The sequence below is a fragment of the Glycine max genome, chromosome 9, assembly GCF_000004515.6.
Source record: "Glycine max cultivar Williams 82 chromosome 9, Glycine_max_v4.0, whole genome shotgun sequence".
Taxonomy (NCBI): domain Eukaryota; kingdom Viridiplantae; phylum Streptophyta; class Magnoliopsida; order Fabales; family Fabaceae; genus Glycine; species Glycine max.
The window spans coordinates 49,053,039-49,073,683 of NC_038245.2; the positions used below are offsets into that span (position 1 = coordinate 49,053,039).

General features: G+C 31.8%; 4 protein-coding genes across 6 annotated transcripts; 2 read left to right on the plus strand and 2 right to left on the minus strand.

The window, feature by feature from the left end:
- Window positions 1-485: 485 nt before the first annotated feature.
- Window positions 486-5,726, minus strand: LOC100792624 (transducin beta-like protein 2). Of its 2 annotated transcripts, XM_003534564.5 has the most exons (10): window positions 5,369-5,726; window positions 5,121-5,226; window positions 4,881-4,941; window positions 4,419-4,711; window positions 3,770-3,909; window positions 2,498-2,572; window positions 1,980-2,070; window positions 1,430-1,633; window positions 1,296-1,340; window positions 486-1,017 (listed from the first exon to the last, which is right to left on the minus strand). In XM_003534564.5, the coding sequence occupies exons 1-10, from the start codon at window positions 5,573-5,575 to the stop codon at window positions 932-934; spliced, it is 1,308 nt and encodes a 435-aa protein (XP_003534612.1). In that variant the 5' UTR covers window positions 5,576-5,726; the 3' UTR covers window positions 486-931. The 2 variants fall into 2 exon arrangements, with proteins under 2 accessions (XP_003534612.1, XP_040861125.1); XM_041005191.1 differs by having other exon boundaries at window positions 1,296-1,633; window positions 5,369-5,693.
- A 2,134-nt stretch (window positions 5,727-7,860) lies between these two features.
- On the plus strand, window positions 7,861-11,018 carry LOC102659875 (vestitone reductase). 2 transcript variants are annotated; one of them, XM_014762440.2, is made up of 4 exons: window positions 7,861-8,053; window positions 8,710-9,237; window positions 9,994-10,186; window positions 10,270-11,018. In XM_014762440.2, exons 1-4 carry the CDS (start codon window positions 7,933-7,935, stop codon window positions 10,409-10,411), a joined length of 984 nt encoding a protein of 327 aa, XP_014617926.1. In that variant the 5' UTR covers window positions 7,861-7,932; the 3' UTR covers window positions 10,412-11,018. The 2 variants fall into 2 exon arrangements, with proteins under 2 accessions (XP_014617926.1, XP_006587891.1); XM_006587828.3 differs by having other exon boundaries at window positions 8,713-9,237.
- A 130-nt stretch (window positions 11,019-11,148) lies between these two features.
- On the minus strand, window positions 11,149-13,980 carry LOC100794209 (bifunctional dihydroflavonol 4-reductase/flavanone 4-reductase-like). The gene is made up of 4 exons (NM_001255341.3): window positions 13,564-13,980; window positions 12,487-13,014; window positions 11,763-11,955; window positions 11,149-11,500 (listed from the first exon to the last, which is right to left on the minus strand). The coding sequence occupies exons 1-4, from the start codon at window positions 13,682-13,684 to the stop codon at window positions 11,359-11,361; spliced, it is 984 nt and encodes a 327-aa protein (NP_001242270.2). The 5' UTR covers window positions 13,685-13,980; the 3' UTR covers window positions 11,149-11,358.
- Window positions 13,981-17,144: 3,164 nt separating this feature from the next.
- LOC100793687 (bifunctional dihydroflavonol 4-reductase/flavanone 4-reductase-like) lies at window positions 17,145-19,803 on the plus strand. The gene is given in 4 exon segments (NM_001255301.2): window positions 17,145-17,327; window positions 17,811-18,338; window positions 18,984-19,176; window positions 19,406-19,803. Coding segments are annotated over 4 exon segments (984 nt in total). The 5' UTR covers window positions 17,145-17,206; the 3' UTR covers window positions 19,548-19,803.
- Window positions 19,804-20,645: the final 842 nt, after the last annotated feature.

The following is a 20,645-nucleotide window of genomic DNA, read 5'->3' on the forward strand; positions in this document are numbered from 1 at the left end:
TTTTTTATATATGTTGCTTCTAAAAATTAATATAGACTACCATATTAAACATTAATCTTTTCTATTTTTACTGTATCTAGGAGTCTAGGGAGGCCACTGCTATCGTAACGAGGGAGACAGCCTCATTGGGGTATAGGGATTGTAATTTGTAATAGAGAAGGAAATTAGAAAGGGAAAAATATCTTCTTTACTGGAATATCTTTTTTTTTAAAATTTTTTAGGGGTGGTTTCTTATTTTTCAGCTATAAATATCAAATAAATAAATAATCATGTCTTACTTTTCAGTAAGTACCCCATAATTAATCTAAAACCACTGCTTCTTGTTTTTACAGAACCTGAAAACAGCTCCATTTAGTAGTTGGGTTGTTGGCTTGCATTATAGAAAGATATTAAGATGTGCAGTGACTTTGGTTGCAGTTTGTGCAGTTATTTTCCGATACAACCATTTCCTAATTTCAAAATTAAATGGAATAATGCCCTTATAATTGTGCTGAAAATATGAAAATGTTTTTTTTTTTCTTCTTTAAATGACAAACTGTAGCCACTAGCAACATGTCCATTATGTTCTCTTCCAAAGTTCTACAAATAAACTATTCTCGCATCACACTTCACCATTCACGTCAGCCTCACTAACACAACGAAAACCAACAACATTATCTCTCTGTCTATATAAATTATTAGTCAAAAAATTCGTCAAGATACAGAGTCTGAGCAGTAGCAGCAACTGAAGGGATTGCATCATTTCAGCTCATCCTTGTTTCTCATTCAACTTTTCAATGATACCATGCAGCTCTAAAAAGTTGTGAAGTGACTGAACCAACTATGAAGAGACCAAATCCCAGAACTTTAGAAGCATCTCTCTTTAACATAATTAGTGTCAGCGCGTGCAAAGGCATACTAATGGTAGCATTCCGGGCACTAGCATAGTGGCTTAGGATGCAGGGATAGATGGAGATGCCCATAACTTCACTTTCTTGTCAGCACTGGCTGTGGCTAAAACCAAAACTTGTTCATTTCCTGCAAAAGGCACCACAACCACAACGATTAAGATAACAAAATTACAAGCTGGTTAGCATAAGATAAACCTTATAGGCATCATAATATATATAATCACAACTAAGAACAATGTCATCTTAAATCAAATTCATTGTATGTTACCTAATTTATTTTGCAATATCTTCTAATACTGATTAGAAAACAAGATACAAGAAACAGATTTGGCAATAATGGAAATTTCTTGAGAAAAATAAATTAGGTAAAGAACCAAAAGCAATGGAGTCAAATTAGTAGCTTACCCATTGGAATAGTTTTAGGAGCCCATGAAATGCATGAAATGTCACCTGCGAGTGAAGAAAATAATCAAGGACTTGAAGATGGCAGATAGAAAATAACTTAAAGGAAAAATCAAAGGGTGGATGCTTGGACATACTATCATGGGCTTTTTCAGCTGTATCCAGAACCTTTCCAGTCTCAACACATAACCACTGCAATGTGGAACCATGGGTCGCAGCCAAAAAATTTCCATCAGGGGAAACACTCATGCGATCATAGTGCAATGTAGTACCGGAAGAATCATGAAGAGGAATTGGGAACACCTTTAGCGTCTTTGGATCCTCATCAAGATGATAGCGAACTTCAGGACAGAAGGAGAATAAAGGTGAGAGGAGTTGAATTAATTAACAACCTAGTCCTTAAGACAGCACATATGAACATTTCAGACCCCATGGAGGTAAGAATACCCTTAATTGATCAAATACCAAGCACATTTATCAGGCCAAATAAAATAACATGCAAAAGAAAAAATGCTCATTTTCAGTCATAGAATCTCATCAGTACTGTTTGAATTCTTCATTAATATACCACATATCTTGTCTAGAACCATTAAAACTATTTGCAACTGCAGGTCGGCATCAAGTGTTTGCTAGAAAAAAAATAAAATTCGGTAAGTAAAAAATAATCATCTTTCAAAATTTGCTTACCATTGATATTCCATATTCTCATTGAACCATCCTTGGATGCAGTGATTATTTGCTCAGAGTTTGGCGTAAAGCATAACCAAGTCACAGCACTCTGACACACAAGCAATAAACATATAAATCATAGTCAAAAAGATGATAATAGGAACATCATCTTTATTATTTTTGTTTAAATTGTAAATTTCTCTCTCACACACACACATAGAGAGAGCTAATATGCTTGCATGTAAAAATAGACCATCTTTATTCTTTTGTTTAAATTGAAAATCACACACATGTGTGCACATCATGCTCATGAAATTTCCATTAATCCAAGATATTCTAATGTAATACATGAAAATATAAGACTGTACTGCATCATGAAAATTAATGTATAATATACCTCTTACATAAACAAAAATGCAATGCATTTGAAGGAAAATATAGTCTTTAAATTTTTTGGCTTGAAAAGTCTATATATGTAAAAATGGGAGCTTAAACTAAATTTTAAATAACTCAAAATAATAATGCTAATATTAAACCTTATGCCCCTTAAGCTGCATAACATTTAAAACTTCCTTCACAGATCCATCCTTTGCATATACAATCTCCCAGATCTGCCAAACATAGTAAACAAGAAAAGGTGGAGAATACATTAAGGAATCTTTTAAGAACAGAAGCAGTAACATTCTGATAAAAGTTGTCAATCAGAAAATATAATAAAAGGCACATTTATGATACTAGTGATGTATTGAGAGGCTCCCTGAGGTCATCTAACAAATTATTAGACAACTGTATTAATCTCTATTCATGTCAAAGATGAACTAAAAGTGGTTGTAGTATTAACCTCAGTTTGATATAGCTTACAATGTTAACGCTCCACTAATTTCAGTTACAAACCACACAAATCAAGCATTCAAAGGATATTTAATTTAATTGATGGCTTTCACAAGTTGTACAGTGTAGTTTCAAGGGATATATACTTGCCACTATATTGGTTCTGGAGTAGGCAAATTTATTGAAAGATTACAAACAAAAATTGAGGATTAACCATTTTGCTGATCATTACACACAGCTTTCCTTGACAAGCTAGTCCTATGATCAGTTGCGTTACTTTAACAGGCTATTATCTGAAGCTATTCTGAATTTTCAATTGAACTGGAACATCACTTTTTTTTATTTGTCTAAAGAGATCCATGCACTGCCTTAAACATTATGTGTCATCCCCTAACAGACTCACAGCTACATGTCAGCAACTCATCCTAATATACCCAAAGAGTCACAAGGGTACATGTCAGGTTTGTGGGTCGGGTTCAACCCAACGAGTCACCCAATGGCTTAAATAAGGAAGGGCCTGGGTTTGATGAGTCACACAATCAAGGGTGCATGAACACTGCTTACCACCATGACAAAAGCTTAAGCTATTAGCAAAGGCACAACTTCAATGAGCAATATTTATAGCAGCATTGTACCATAAACTTCAGACAAAAAAACATACAATAGAAATGAAGAATATCTCTTTCTAATCGGTTGACATATTTGCCATGTTGCTTGTTCCCTTTTTTAATTGATTTGTAACAAATACAAGAGAACATATTTCAAGGCCAGCACCAAACGGATGATGGGCGCAGCCTTGCTGATGAGGTGATGATACTGACTAAATCTGGCATTCAACCCTAGCTACTAAGAAATAAGGCATTAAGCTTAAAGGCTACCTCTTACTGAATAGTACTAGTTGTGTCTATGTGTTTCCTTACATTAAGATGTATTAGTAACTCAAAATAAATTAAATAGATTTGCACATTAAAGCTAACCTTCACATCGGCAGTAAATGCTGCAGCTGCAATAAAACGACCGTTGGGTGATATAGTAGCCATGTTATTTTTCAATTGATTTGTATCGACATGCCCAACACTCTTCCCAGTTTTTCCATGCCAAAGAATGATGTCAGTCCCTGAATAAAAAATCAAATTTAGAACAGGTTGTAGAAAGCCATCATCAAGCATTAAATCTCAGCATAAAGACAGCAACAGTAATTTCATTAGCAAATTAAAATAAAAGTACAATACAGTGCATTTGATTTAGTGAACAGCATAAATCTCATGCCAGATCCAAATTTTATTTAACAATTTAATTTTTCTTACTCAGAAGTGCCTCATTAGGTGATGTAAGACAGCATTGATAGATGAGACCTTTGCAGTATTTAGTTGTCAAATAAATATGTAGGTTTAGAGAAGCAAAGGCAACATAATTTCATCAGCAAATGTATACTCTATTTAATTTGTAGACCTTTACCCGTACAAGCATTTCTTTTTCCACAACCTACTTCTAATTAAAATTGAAATTCCCTTCACAATTGCCGCATACTATTAGGTGAGAAGACCCTGAATCTGAATATATAAATAAATTATGACAGAACAATTTCTTCATAGATTCTAATGGGGAATGATGTCGTAAAGATACCTTCTGAACACGAGGCAATAATTGTACTTCCATCAGCAGTGCCATAAGTTGCAGAGGCTCCAAACATAGTAATTATTGACTTCTTATCATGAACTTTGTGATGCTCCCACTTAATTTCGGGGAGAGGAAGCTTTGCTTGTGGTTTGTCTTCAGATGTTTTAGGTTTCTCTTCTCCATACATGTATAATGAACAACCGGACAGAGTATAAGACGCCACAACAATGGAGGATGCATCATCGGAAAATGCAACTGCCGTTGGATGACCGCCGGCAGGCAAATTAATCCTTAGAAACCTGCAAAAAGAGTTGAGAGAATAAAAGTCATGCATTCGAAATATGATTGACATCGATTGAGTTGACATGCATATGTATCCCCTCTGCTAACAAAACTAACATTCTAAAACAAACTAACATTTGCCTATCAAATAAATAAAAAATCAAGAGGCTCTTGAAATTCACATACTTGAAACTTTTACTCGAAGCATCATCCAACTTGAATACTCTCACAACTCCATCAGCGCAAGCTGTTTGCAAGACAATATAAAGTAGGAATGTAAGAAACAAGTTTCACAAAATGCTTAACTGCTTGTACAAGTGAAAATAAATAAATAACAGAAAGGAAATTAGGAAAAACAATGATGCATGAAAAATACATGTTATTGTGATCTAAAAATACAATTAAATACAATATATGGTCAAATACCAGTTGCCAAATTTCGTCCATCGCGGGAGAAGCATACCCCTGTCACTGCATCACCATGACCCTTCAAGGTATTCAAATCCAACGGATGGTGACGCTTGTTTTGATCCTAAACAAAAAAAAGAGGGGTCAAGCCAAGCTAAAAAATCAAACTTTAAAATAAATCAAATTCTTAAAACCAAAAAAAAAAAAAAAAAACCCACACCACAAAAGCAACAACCTAAGACTAACAAGTAAGGATTGGAACACACCTTGTCGGAGGAATGGGGTTTGGAGAGAGGCTTCTTGGGAGGGGGTTTGGAAGACACGAGTTTGGGATTCGAATTTGAATTTGGATTTGGATCGGCGATGGATCGGATTTCGGATTGGCGCTTGCAGAAGTAGGTGTTGAAGATGAGGAAGGCGATGATGGCACCCAAGAGAAGCGACAGCGCTACAATGGGTAACGCTGGATCCATTGTCAGAGTGAAGGCACAGAACTGAAGACGAAGAAGGGTTTGGTTTTTGTTAAGGTTTGGGAACTGCTCTGCTGTTGCACTTGCACACGTGGATTCTTAATGAACTGTATCACATTTGCACGTCATGCGTTCCTACTATGAAGCAACATCGAACTCATCTTCATGCTAAGATACCCCTTAATCTCTTATCACATTAAATTCTTTTTTTGATAAATTTTGCAGTGTTATATTATTTTTTTATATTTTTTAAATTTTTAGGTAAATCTCATTTTAAGATTTAAAACCATTTTCATAGGTCTCACAATAAATCTACTTTATAATATTTACTTACAATTTATTTTAAAATAATTACTTATATTTTTATTTTCAAAAAAATTAATTCAAAAATACAAAATTTATTAATAATTAAAATATTTATTATCAATATAATTTAAACTTACGATAATACATAAAATTGATCGGAAAAAAATACAAACATCAATATTGAACAATAAAAATTAAATTTCATCATTAATATGACTGAAACTAGGCATGACAAGTGGTTTCCCTCCCACGGGGATCGACCTAGACCCATCCCGACTTTGATAGGAAAAATCAATTGAGAAAGTTAGTTTCTAGGATGAAATCATGTATAGCGGTCCATGCCTCAATGCTATTGTGATATAATAAATATTTTAAATTAATAGTTTTTATTATCAGTTTTAATGGATTAATACTTGTTTTATGCATGAAATTGTTGTTTTCCTTATAATTATGTATAATTTTTACTTAATTTCATGTTGAGTTCAAAAAATAAATGAGAGCAAACAATTTTTACTTAATTTGTTGCAAAGTATTTGGTAAATAAGGTGTCATGATCACTATTTATTTAAGCTATCCAAAAATAAATGAGATCAAACAATTTTTACTTGAAATTTTAATTTAACATGTAAGAGATTCAGTCCAATTACAAAAAAAATAAAAAATTATCCTATTTTCTCCATTTTTTATGAATAAAAGAACAAGATTGGATCAAGGGCGAGACAAGGTGGGGAAACCTGATCCCCAAACGGGAGTGGAGATGAGTCGAATTTTTAGACCTTAGTGAGGATCGGAGGCGAGACAGGGTGGGGAAACCTGATCCCCAAACGAGAGTGGAGATGAGTCTAAGGACTTGGGGAATCAAGGGCGGGGGCGGAGACTAAACTCGCCCCCGCCTCACCTCGTTGCCAAGTATACTTAGGGTTGACAAAATAGATGGGTTGGGCCGGCCCATTAGGCCACACATTGAAAATGGATCAGCCTAGGTCCGACCCATATTCTTCTGAGCTAGAATTTCTTAGGTTCAGGCCAGCCTTATGTTAGGTTGTTGGGCTAGTTTAGAAATTAATTAAAAAAAATGATTTTGTAAAAAAAATCCAAATGCAAAAAATGATTTATTATGCATTTATTTCACCTAATAAGTATTGACAAAACCATTTAAGTTAAGTTTAATGAATACTCAAATTAAAAGTAAAAGATAAAATATCACAATTAAAAAAATAAAGAAGTAAAATCATTTAAAAAAAATAGCAGACACAACTTACTTTTTAACCTATAATTTAATCAACTAGTTTGTAAACTTCTAACTTCTAACTAGCTTTTCATATCATTTTGCGAAAGATAACAATCAGGTAGGAAAAAAAACATAAGTAACTTTCAACTATTGGTATTCGGCTATTCACAATCACAATGGTATTTAACCTATTTAAATGAGACATGCATCTGAATTATAGCCTCTGAAAAGAAAAAAAAAAGGAAGAAAATTGCATGCAACCATAGAAGAAAAATTATTATAAGGATAACCATAAAAAAGAAGAAAAATTAACTACATTTCTTAGCTCTATTTTTAATTAGAAAATAAAAATAAGTCACAGTTAGACCCCTAAAAAAACAGTCACAGTTTGCTGTGAATTTCCATTTGTTTTTAGAGTTTAATTAGCAGTTATTATTAACTAATAAAAAATCATGATAGTTATGTAATTATTTGTTGTTAACAAAAGTCACAGTTAGACCCCTAAAAAAAACAGTCACAGTTAGATCATGCCGCCAATAGCATCATAAACTTAACTCCTAGAAGCCTTATTTGTTTTTGTTTTTAGATCCATTGTTTCTCTCAATTATTTAATATAAAATAGGGAAGTTTAATTTAGTCAAAAAGGAGAAATTTCTTGTTTGAAAGAATGCGCCCATAGGTAACATAACACGGTAAACCATATTAGACACAGTATACTTTTTGTGTGTATATATACATGCATTCATGACGATTTAAGCAGAACCAACAATATTAGAAGTAAAGGAAACAAAAAGATTACGAAACCAAGTGGAAGAGTGTCCAAATGGAAGAGGAGAAAGGAAGAGTTTGTGTAACTGGAGGCACGGGGTTTATTGGTTCATGGATCATCAAGAGACTCCTTGAGGGTGGTTACACTGTTAATACCACTATTAGATCTGATCCAGGTAACCCTTTTATATTTTAAAATATTTTGAAAAAAAAAGTAAACTCTATACAAATGTTAAATATGAAGTTATATATATTCACCAAAAAGAAAATGGCGAAACTAAAATTTAAAATTAATGATTTTAAATTACCACCACACCCGTGTTAAATATTCAAGAAGTTTAACTACAAGGATCTTGCTTAAATAAATAGAATAAAATTATCTTGTGTAGAATATACTTCATCTCTTACAAAAAATATAACCATACTCTTTTTTTTGTCATTAGTTTTCTTATTTTTTTATCGATAAATATTAATTATTATTATTAATTTTTGTTAACCTAACTACAACCTATCTTTCTCTTTCATTATTTATCATCAAGTCAATTTTATATCTTTTTTATTTTATTTGTTATCCCCATCATATCTAACAAATAATGAGAGCGTGTGTCTAATTAACTTAAGTTCCAGTTGATGTTTTTGAATTCTCCCTCTTCAATTCCTTTCTTGGATTGTCTGTGGCAACCTCTTTGTATAAATAAAAAAAAAAAAAATCACGTTTATGCATGCATGTTAATTAGTTGTTATTCTTTGTTGTTATCATGTTATGATCTCTATTTAGTTTTGATGGATGATATATAACCAAAATTGTGCAATAATGTTTTTATGTATTTAGCAGGGCGCAAGAGGGATGTTAGTTTCCTCACAAATCTTCCATTTGCATCCAAAAAGCTAAGAATTTTCAATGCTGATCTCAGCAACCCAGAGAGTTTCAGTGAAGCAATTGAAGGGTGCATTGGCGTGCTCCACACAGCTACTCCAATTGATTTAGAAGTGAACGAGCCGGAGGAAATAGTGACCAAAAGAACCATTGATGGAGCATTAGGCATTCTAAAAGCATGCCTCAATTCAAAGACAGTGAAGAGGGTTGTTTACACTTCTAGTGCTTCTGCTGTTTATTGGCAGGGCAAAGAAGAGGAAGTGATGGATGAGAGTTATTGGAGTGACGAAAATCTTCTTAGAGATTTGAAACCATTTGCTTGGTCGTATTCAATTTCTAAGACATTGGCAGAGAAGGCAGTTCTTGAATTTGGAGAACAGCATGGGTTGGATGTTGTGACTCTAATTCCTACTTTTGTTCTTGGACCCTTCATTTGTCCTAAGCTTCCAGGCTCAGTTTATACTTCACTGGCTTTTTTATTTGGTAAGTGCTTCTGCTTTTAATTTCTAGGACCCTCTCTATATCTGACCATTCTTTGTTGATCAATTTTGATTAGTCAAATGTTGAAATTTGAAATGTTGATCAATTACGGCAGTGCTATTTTCTGACTATATTGAGAAATTGTTGTTTAGTTTGGAATCACTATATCCATGCCATAACCAATTTTCATATGGCATATAGCTAATTATTTTAATGTAAGAGAAAGACTTGATAAAATTTAGCTAGATGTCATATTTGAAGATTAACCAAGATAATAAACACATGATAGTTTCGGATTATACAATGATTTCTCTCCCCTCCTTCCAAACCAACAAAAAATTATTGTACAATTAATGCAACTACTACATGTTCATGGTCCTGACTAGTTTTTACATGATAGGTGGAATTTTTCAATTTATAAAAAGAATTAATAAAAATCAAATACATGCATGTCATATAAAAATTAACTGAAGTCATAAACATATAATAATTCCGGACCATGCAATGATTTCTCCCCTCCCCGAGTACACAGAAAGTAACCATACTTAAAAAAGTCAATGGTTAAGTAACATCTACATAACACCTTCTTTATTGAAAGTGTACTTAAAAGGTGAAGGTAAAACATGTTAAGTGTCTTGTTATTATATATGACTTTATCTAATGTAAATTTCACAATAACTACCAACAAATTCTGATTTTTCAATATATACCTCAAAGTTCCTTGTAAACATTCTTAATGAAAACAAATGGATTGTGCAGGTGAGAAGAATCCACTTGGTGCCTCTCGTATCCACATGGTGCATGTTGATGATGTAGCACGAGCACATATATTCCTGCTTGAGCATCCTAATCCAAGAGGGAGATATAATTGCTCACCATTCATTGCAACTGTCGAAGAAATAGTAGAACTTCTTTCTGCCAAATACCCAAAATTTCAAATACCAACACCGGAGTGAGAATTATATTTAATTTCCTTCTCCACGAAAAATATTTATTAAATTTCTAACTAATATTTAATATATTTTCTTCTTCTAGCGAGGTGAAGAAAATTAATGGTCCCAAGCTTCCACATTTAAACTCGAAGAAACTTATTGATGCCGGATTTGAGTTTAAGTATAGCTTGGAGGAAATGTATGAGGATGCAATTGAATGCTGCAAGGAAAAGGGTCATCTATGAATCACGATTCATGAAGTTAATAAGATTAGTGATAGTAGTAAATAAAACGCCGACATATGCATGAAGTTATATTTACAATAAATGCTATATGTATACCTTCAAGTATTGGCAAAATCTATCAAATAATATATATTTTTAGTCAAATTGAATTTTTGTTTCATATATGTGACATTCTTTTGAACCAAAAGAGGAGGTATGCAAAAACATCTCAATAGAATCAAACATGTCAACAAGATTGGCACCTTTGGCTCTACCTATCATCGACAGCATACCCCTGATTTAGTAGAAAAGAGGAAAAAGAGGAACATTAAAACATGGGGGCATAAAACTAAACCCATGGAAAACAGCTAACTATCATTTGAATCTATAACTAGGAGATTATTCCTATTTCTAAAAACGTCTTCACCAATAGTGTGAGAAATAGAATTCCACCAACAAAAATCCTGTACACGGAGACCTCGGGAGGCGATTTTATCTACACATGTGTTGCCTGTATAAGTGTGAAATAGTAAAATTCATTTGCTTTGTAATGTTGGTTTTCGATATGTTTTAGAAGGAAAAAAAATCTACCCATATAGTTTAATCAATTAGTACAAGAAATTATCAATGTGGTGCAGGTTTTTTATTTGTTACTTGAATAAAGCAAATTCATGCGTTATTTGTAATTTTGGGATTTTTGCCCACTAAATTTTATTAGTCATCGACAAATACTAGTAAATACTCACTCGCCAATGTAATGGCAAAAACAACAACTTAAGATTACATGGTTTTGTATTCAGACAAACGAAAAGGATTATTTCCCTTATCGATTTATTAAGAAAAACATCATGCATTAAATGGTGTACATCAGTACATGTCATGAGGCATCTTTGCCAGGGATTTGAAATAGTATGAACTAACAATCAACTTGGACAATTTTAATTTTTAAACTTCATGGCTGAAATCGACTAAAGGTAACCCTTTTCCTTGCAGCATTCAATTGCATCCGTAAATATGTCCTCAACGCTATACTTGAACTCAAAACCAGCATCCACGAGTTTCTGGGAGGTTAAATGTGGTAACTTAGCACCTTTAATTTCCTTCACCTCTCTAAAGGAAGAAAACGAATTCAATATTAGTTATACAGTAAAATCAAAATGAGATACTACATAAGGTTTTAAAAAAATTGTCTACAATTATAATTGTAAGTTGTGACCACAACTTTAAAGATTTTTGGGTCCCTGTGAGTCTGTGACCAAATTGTTTGCAATGTTAAAAATTGTAACAAAATCGTAATTGGGACTGCAATTTAAAATCTTGATGATGTATATTTAACAAAGCATTTTACAGGAAGGAGGAGAATAGAACTCACTCTAGTGTTGGTATTTGATATTCTGGGTATTTGGCTAAAATAATTTCAGCAATCTCTTCAATAGGCACAATGAATGGTGAGCAATTATATCTCCCTTTTGGATTAGGATGCTCGAGCAGGAAGATATGTGCTCTAGCCACATCATCCACATGTACCATATGGTAACGAATGACACCAATTTCTTCCTTTTTGCCTGCACAACATCAATTTCTCATTTTAACCAGAACTTAATTTACAAGGAACATGAAATATATATTGATAAAGTATGTCCCATGTAGTACACACAATGAGAAGTCATATAAACTGTTTTACTTCCTCCCTTGAAGCTGACTTTCAAGTGCAAAACTGCTATAATGATCAATCACTAATCTAATCTGGTACACAAAATTATGCATTCCAATGCACAAATGGAAAAACTATGTAAGTGGTGGGTGAATTGAGTTTAACGTGAGTTCAATTGAATGCAATTTGTAATCCAAATGCACCATTAGTCTTTTAAGATTATAAATGTTGCTCACTTTGATTCTCAACTTTACAAAAAATCTGTTTAGTTCCTGACATTGCTGTCTTAACTCTTACAAAAAATAATTAAAAGGGGTTGAACTTTCTCAAAAGTGTCTCAGTAGACCATCAAATTATTCAAATAATAATAAAACTCAATTTGAGAACACGAAACATAGAAGTGGAAGAAGAAACAGAGTAAAATAAGGTGCAGCATTCATACCTAACGGCAAAAGCAGTGCTCTTTCAACAGAATCAGGAAGCTTGGGACAAACAAAGCCTCCAAGAACAAAAGGAAGCACAAGAGTGGTAACTTCCAATCCATTCTGTTCTCCAAATTCAAGAACTGCCTTCTCTGACAACACCTTTGAAACAGCATATGACCAACTAAAAGGCTTCACACTCCTAAGCAAATCCACATCACTCCAAACACTCTCATCCACCACATCTTTTTCTTCAAGGCTGCTGAAGGAAACGGTGGAGGCGCTAGAAGTGTAAACAACCCTCTTCACAGTCTTTGCTTTTAGGCCTGCTTTCAATATGCCTAGTGCTCCATCAATGGCTCTTTTGGTCACCACTTCCTCAGGCTCGTTCACTGCAAAATCGATTGGGGTGGCTGTGTGGAAAATTCCAACACACCCTTCAACTGCTGGACCAAAACTTTCGGGGTCGCTGAGATCGGCGTTGAAAATTTTTAGCTTTTCTGATGCGCCTGGTAGGTTTGTGAGGAAGCTAACGTCTCTCTTGCGTCCTGTTAATGTCAAAACAGAACAGAAATATATAACCTTGTCTAACATTAATTGATATGGTTATAGACATGATTTTTTTTGCATTGTAATAGCATGTTTGGGAACTTGTTGAAAATTGAAGAATCAGGTTTGTAACGTGGACACTGTAACTGCTAGCTTCTGAAAATTACATCTGAAACATGAAAAATTATACCCCAAACGTGAAACCAAACATGATGGAGGTTCACTTCCGTATAATAAAGATTTGCACTTAAAGTAGGTATAAGTTATAAGTTATCGAAGCGAAACTCTAATTTTGATTGAAAAATAGCACAAAAAATATTTAAAGTCTGCATCTAAGTGTTGTATTAATAGTAAGGACAAAATTTCGATGTAGTTCTTTATGTTTTTAGCATTGCTTTGTGATTAGAAATGAATTTTATTCTTAATAACCCACGTGATAAGGTTTGCATTAACATCATCATAGATTATTGAGGTATAACTTTAATTCAGATAAGAGAATAGCACACAAAAAAACACTTATTTTCTTACTAATAATAAGGCTTACTTACCTGGGTCAGATCTAATAGTGGTATTAACAGCATATCCATGTTCAAGGAGACTCTTGATGATCCATGAACCAAGGAATCCTGTGCCTCCAGTGACACAAATTCTGCCTTTTCCCTCTACCATTTTGAACACTATTGTTGTGGCAGAGTTTACTTTTCTTTGCGCAGTACTCAACTTCTAATACGTTTACTCTGCTTGCTCTCTGTGTGTATATAAATAAACAACATAACAATGTTGGTTGGTGGCTTTTGCTATCATCTGAGGTCACTTAAGTGTTGCTATTGACTATTCTTTCAGTCAAACATAGCGACGTTGAAAGAACTACATAGATGTTAATTCGTTTTTCTTCATTCAAAGAGGCAAGGTTGGTGTCTTGGTGTAGTTAAGAAATAGAGTAACAAAGAAAAATACTCTCAAGAGATAATTTGTTTTTTCCTACGATTTTGAACAGCTCTCAAATACCAGTTAAGTAGACACTCGTACATATTAATACTTAATAGCTTATACCAACATGGATTTGGCCCAATGGAAGGAGATACTCTCACAACAACATGATAAACTAAGATTCAAATTTATCCGTGTCGAAAGAAATGTTCATATTTAATGTTTGACCTTGTTTTAAATATAATTATTTTCAAATGAAAAAACACATAGAAAACCAAAAATACTTAATAGCTTATTAATATGTCTCATTTTATCCTATTTCTATTTTTTATGAAGTTCTAATCATCTCTGCCAACCAAAAAAAAAAGTTATAATCATTTGTCGGCTACAAAAGAATGATGTATTTTGTATCAACAGAAACTCATCATCTATTTTTAATATTCAAATACTACTGTCAATGTTACTACAAAGAAAAAAAAAATACTCCGTTCAAATGTCAATATATTTTTTAATATATTGTTTTTATCACACAATATATTATTAATTAAAAATTATAAAATAAAAAAATCTTTAAATATGAAATGAGATTTTAAAAAAATTATAATTTCTAATAAATTTAACTCATTGTTTGGTTCAGTAGAAACTGAGCGGAAGGATTGAAAGGGAAGGGGAAGCATGCTTCTTTTAATCTCTTTCATCGTTTGGTATGATCCGAGTGGGGAAGGAGTGAAAAAATATACATAGGCTCCACCAGATTTTTGGTTCCGTTATATTTGGGAAGAAAAGTAACAGAAAGACGTTTTTCCTTTAAGCAGATTACAAAAATGTCCAAATTTATATTATATCTTATATCTTATTTTTTATTCAAGTTATTTACCTAATTTTATATAGGTCTTTTTTTCTATCCTTTCATTTTTTTATACATCCAAATAAAAGAAAAACAAATTTTTATCTTTCTTTCCTTCCATTTTTTTTTCTTTTATCAAATAACCTTCTCATTTTTTCTTTTTCTTTTTCTTTCCTTTCACTTTCATTCTTTTTTATTTTTTTTTTCCTTAACCAAACCAAACAAAACCTAAGTCAATAATCGAGAATATGTTTAAAAAAATGGAGTTTAAAATATATTGTTAACCTTTCTCTTAAATCATAACACATCAACAATAAAAAGTACTATAATTCATAGGGAAGAAAAACTTATTATATACACATTTATTACTCTTTTATTTCTTGTTGGACAATTAGATAGTTTTTATAATATTATATATCACAAACTTGGACATGATAATAATTATTAAAAAATTGCCTATTGACCTTACTTGTACAAATAAAACTTAAATTAAAGTACATTTTACAATATATATTTTAAAATAAATAATATTATTATAAATATATAATATCATGTTATAAAAAAATACTATTATCTATTTAAAAAAATCATTAATATATGTGTTTAAAGATTTTTTTTAGTTCATAAAAAAATATTATAAGCATATATGACACTATTCTAGGTTGGAACAACTTGGAATATAACAAGACCAGTCCTCATAAATCATAATACATATGGGTCAAATTTTTAACTAAATAGTTCAACTCATTTACGTTTACGGTCCTACTTTTTTTTGTCCTGTTTTTAAATTTAATTTTATGTCATCCAATAATTGAGTTGAGTATATAAAAGTTATATTATTTTATTATACAATTTAACTATATACAAAATTAATATATGTTAAGGATACGAATCAATTAACATGTGAATATTTCAATTAAATATTAAATTATAAAAAGTAATAATTCTAGCAACTAATATTTATTAAAAAAGAAAACAATGATAAATTGATCTATCCTGTTGTATCTCGCATTTATTAGGTCTTGATCAGATTTAGATTCAAAAAAATAACTTTAACAAAATTTTGAGTCAGATAAAAATAAAGATAAATACATCTTAAGATGTTATACTCTCATCCCTAAACCCCAGAGTGCACCCTTTACATTTGACCAGTCATATTTCTAGAAGGGGTAGTGATCCCCAACTTTTCCATTCATTCATTTACACAGTAAAGTTAATGAGCACCTATGCTCGACTCATATAAAAATTGCATACTCTGATAGCTGAATGTGCCAATTTTTTGCTACTAAATCCATATTGTTGAAATATTGCCCTAGGCCTAGCTGTTGCCGATGGGCAGAAGCAGCCTTTTTCTAGTTTTTTTTTTATAGAAAGCAGCCTTGTGTTTTTTTTAATGAGAATCCTTACGCTTCCAAGTCAACGGATTTGTGAAATTTGTCTACAAAATATTATATTAAATATTTTTATTCTAGGTTGAATATCTACATCAACGATCAACCAGCTAATTTTCGGGAGTTGTACAAACTGGACTTTGTTTTTATTCTTTTATATAATATATAATAAACTAAGAGAATCTCTCAAAAAAGAATAATAAACTCAGAGAAGGTCGCCAAAATAATAATAAGGTTAAGACGGCCAATCAAACGTCCACTGCGTCATCCAGCCATATAATTCTTAGCATGTCATGTGACTTGGTCGTATCTGATATATTTTATTATTTTATTTTATAAAAAATGTTTTCCATGCTACTAGACACTTTTGAAAAATAAAAATGATTTTTTTTCTTTTCAATGAGTTTTAATCTCAATTTAAATATTGATTTTTAATATTCATATATATATATATATATATATATATATTATGATTTAATATAGGTTAAATTGATTCGTGTTTTCTATACTTTTATCAAAATTTTAATTTGGTCATGAATTATTTTTTTACTCTGATTTTTTTTAGTTTAATTGAATCTTTCCATGATGAAAAAGTTATCGCAAATAATTATAATAGACAAACATCTGGAAGTGTGATTTAAGCATAATTATAATTTCTGATGTATGTATAATTTTGACCTCAATAGGTGAATTCAATCTAAATATTTATTCATAAATATATCACATCAATTTATTATGTATAGATGATATATAAGATTTTAATATTTTATCAATTGTTTACAGATAGTCACAACTTCATCGTATGATTAAAAAAAATAGAAACCGAAAGAAATGAGACATATCAATAAGCTACTAACATGTACATATGTCCAAAATTATAAATCTATGTGAGCTCGGTAGTTGATAGCAAAAGCTACCAACCAACATTGTTATATACACACACATAGCAAGCAGAACAAACATATCAGAAGTTAGCTGCATAACCCAGAGAAAAGTAAACACTGCAATAGGAAGAGTTTTCAAATGGCAGAGGGAAAAGGTAGAGTTTGTGTCACTGGAGGCACTGGGTTCCTTGGTTCATGGATCATCAAGAGACTCCTTGAAGATGGATATGCTGTTAACACCACTATTAGATCTGACCCAGGTAAACAAACCTTATCATTATTAGAAATAACATAGATACAGTTTCATAAGTATTTTTGGTGTTATTTTTCAACTAGAATCAAAGTTATGCCTCAATAATATATATTGATCTTTAATGTAAATTTTTATCATGCAAGTTATCAAGGTAAAACTCCGATTCTTATTAGAAAGCAGCATAAAAAAAATATAAGAAATTACATCTAAATTTTGTCTTTATTATTATTATTATTAACACAACTTATAAGCAATTTACTTTTTTTGGGTCGTTTATTTATTAAAATTAGAATTTTACCTCAATAACTTATTACTTAAATACAAATCTTTTATTAGAAAAATGACTATGTAATTTTACATTATTATTCCGTGATATATGATTGTATGACAAAAAAAGTCTATTATACACTATGATTTTGTATGTCTGACTATAACAATTAATTAATGTTAGACAAGGTTTTATATTTTTGTTTTATTTTGGCATGAACAGGACGAAAGAGAGATGTTAGCTTCCTCACAAACCTACCAGGCGCATCCGAAAAGCTAAAAATTTTCAACGCTGATCTCAGCGACCCTGAAAGTTTTGATCCAGCAGTTGAGGGATGTGTTGGAATTTTCCACACAGCCACGCCAATTGATTTTGCAGTGAACGAGCCTGAGGAAGTGGTAACCAAAAGAGCCATCGATGGAGCACTAGGCATAATGAAAGCAGGCCTAAAAGCAAAGACAGTGAAGAGGGTTGTTTACACTTCTAGTGGCTCCACCGTTTCCTTCAGCAGCCTTGAAGAAAAAGATGTGGTGGATGAGAGTGTTTGGAGTGATGTGGATATGCTTAGGAGTGTAAAGCCTTTTGGTTGGTCCTATGCAGTTTCAAAGGTGTTGACTGAGAAGGCTGTGCTTGAATTTGGAGAACATAATGGGTTGGAAGTTGCAACTGTTATTGCTCCTTTTATTGTTGGTCCTTTTGTTTGTCCCAAGCTTCCTGACTCTATTGAAAAAGCTCTGCTTATGGTGTTGGGTATGAAGGCTGCACCTTACTCTACTATGTTTCTTCTTCCAGTTTATTTTTCATGTTAAATTGAGTTTGATTTATACCATTTCAAGGTAAACTATGACACCTAGATGCAGTGTCTCAAGTGCTTTAAAATTCAAGTTTCACTTTAGTAACTAATATATATTATTGAGATAAATTTTTAATTCTGATGTAAAAAAGATTTAAAAAAATTATATCTAAGTTGTGATGGTTTTATCCTTTTAAGAAAACTCTCATTTTAATTATTAATACTTAATATTTTTTTTCTTTATAAATATTTTTTGTAAGTATTTATTAAACCTTGAGACTTATCTTATCCCGAGTGAGTCTCCAAGAATAAATTTTTCACTGAAAAGAAATCATTTTTATCATTAATATTAATGAAAATATGATAAAAAAAAAAAAAGAGAGACTAGAGTGCCAGAAACTAAATAAAGGTTATGTGAAGTTAAGAACTAAAGTGATTGATCATTACAGCAGTTTTGCACCTGAAAGTCAGTTTCAAGGGAGGAAGTAAAGCAGTTTATATGTCGTCTCATTATGTGGACTACATGGGACATACTTTATCAATATATACTTCAAGTTCCTTGTAAGTTAAGTTCTTGTTAAAATGAAATTGATGTTGTGCAGGCAAAAAAGAAGAAATTGGTGTCATTCGTTACCATATGGTACATGTGGATGATGTGGCTAGAGCACATATCTTCCTGCTTGAGCATCCTAATCCAAAAGGGAGATATAATTGCTCACCATTCATTGTACCCATTGAAGAGATGGGTGAACTTCTTTCAGCCAAATACCCGGAATTTCAACTACCAACAGTAGAGTGAGTTCTATTCTCCTCCTTCTTGTCAAAATGCTTAGTTAAATAATAAATATCCATCATCAAGGTTTCAAATTGCAGTCTTAATTACGATTTCGTCACAGAGACCGAAAAATCTTAACACTACAGTCACAAATTATAGTTGTGGACCATTTTTTTAAACCTTTAATACTATCTCATTTTGATCTCATTGCATTACTAATATTTATTTAATTTGTTTTCTTTTCTTTAGCGAGCTGAAGGGAATTAAAGGTGCCAAGCAACCACATTTAACCTCCAAGAAACTTGTTGATGCTGGTTTTGAGTTCAAGTATAGCTTAGAGGACATGTTTCAGGATGCAATTGAATGCTGCAAGGAAAAGGGTTATCTTTAATCGAATTTAGCCATGAAGTTGACAAAATAAAATTGATGCATATGGTTGTTAGTTTGAACTATTTCAGATCGATGGCAATCATGGCTAATGACATATATGTACATCTAGGAATGCATGATGTTACTCGTAATAGATGAATGAGGAAAATAATCTTCTTCGTTTGTCTAAATGCTAAATAAACCATTTAATATTTACGTTTTTATGGTGATTATAAATTATATTTGTCCGAATATCTTAAATTAAGGTTTAAATATAATTTATCTTCCAAATAATGACTCATACTTTATGAAACGAATATTGACTCATATTTAGGTAGTATTTGGCTCAGTTTTTTTTTTATTTCTTTTATCTTTAAAAAAAAAGTTGGGCCAGGCACTATTTAAATAAAAATCCTTAAAATTAAAGTAGCTTGTTTTTAATAATAAAAAATGAAAATAAGAATAAAAAAGCTTCTTGGAATAGCTTTTTATGTGACTTGTGCGGGACTTTTCTCACAGACTTTCGTCCTTTCAATCTCATGTACATCTTTTTCTTGTATTCCTTTTCTAAACTAAATTCAATTTCTTCATCCTAATGTGAAATCCTTGGTTTCCATAAGTATCCACCTTGGTTCATAAATTACTTTAATATATATTACTCCTAATCAAATAGAAAAATAGAGCTTGGTTTCCATAAATATCAACTTTGGTTCATAGATTATTTTAATATATTAGTCAAAATAGAGGAGGAAGGGAGATCAAATCAAAAGAGAAATTACAAAAGGAGATAATAGGAATATATATTTTTAAATTGTTAAAAGTTTTAGAAACTAATAATAATTGATAGTAGAATAATTTTAAAGTGATAAAAGAAAAGACTCAATCAAAACTACAACAACAAAATTTATTATCTAATAATTTAAATTTATAATAATTTTATTGTAATAATTCTGATCGAGCCTTTTGAAATACGTAAAAAATTACCACGATCCATCACTACAAGAAATTCGCTGATAATACTGTCTCCTAATCTTTTGCGACGGAACTTAGCCGTCTCTTAAACGAGCTGCAAAGTAACAACGGACGGAGACCCTCACAATTCCTTCGCTAATTCCACACT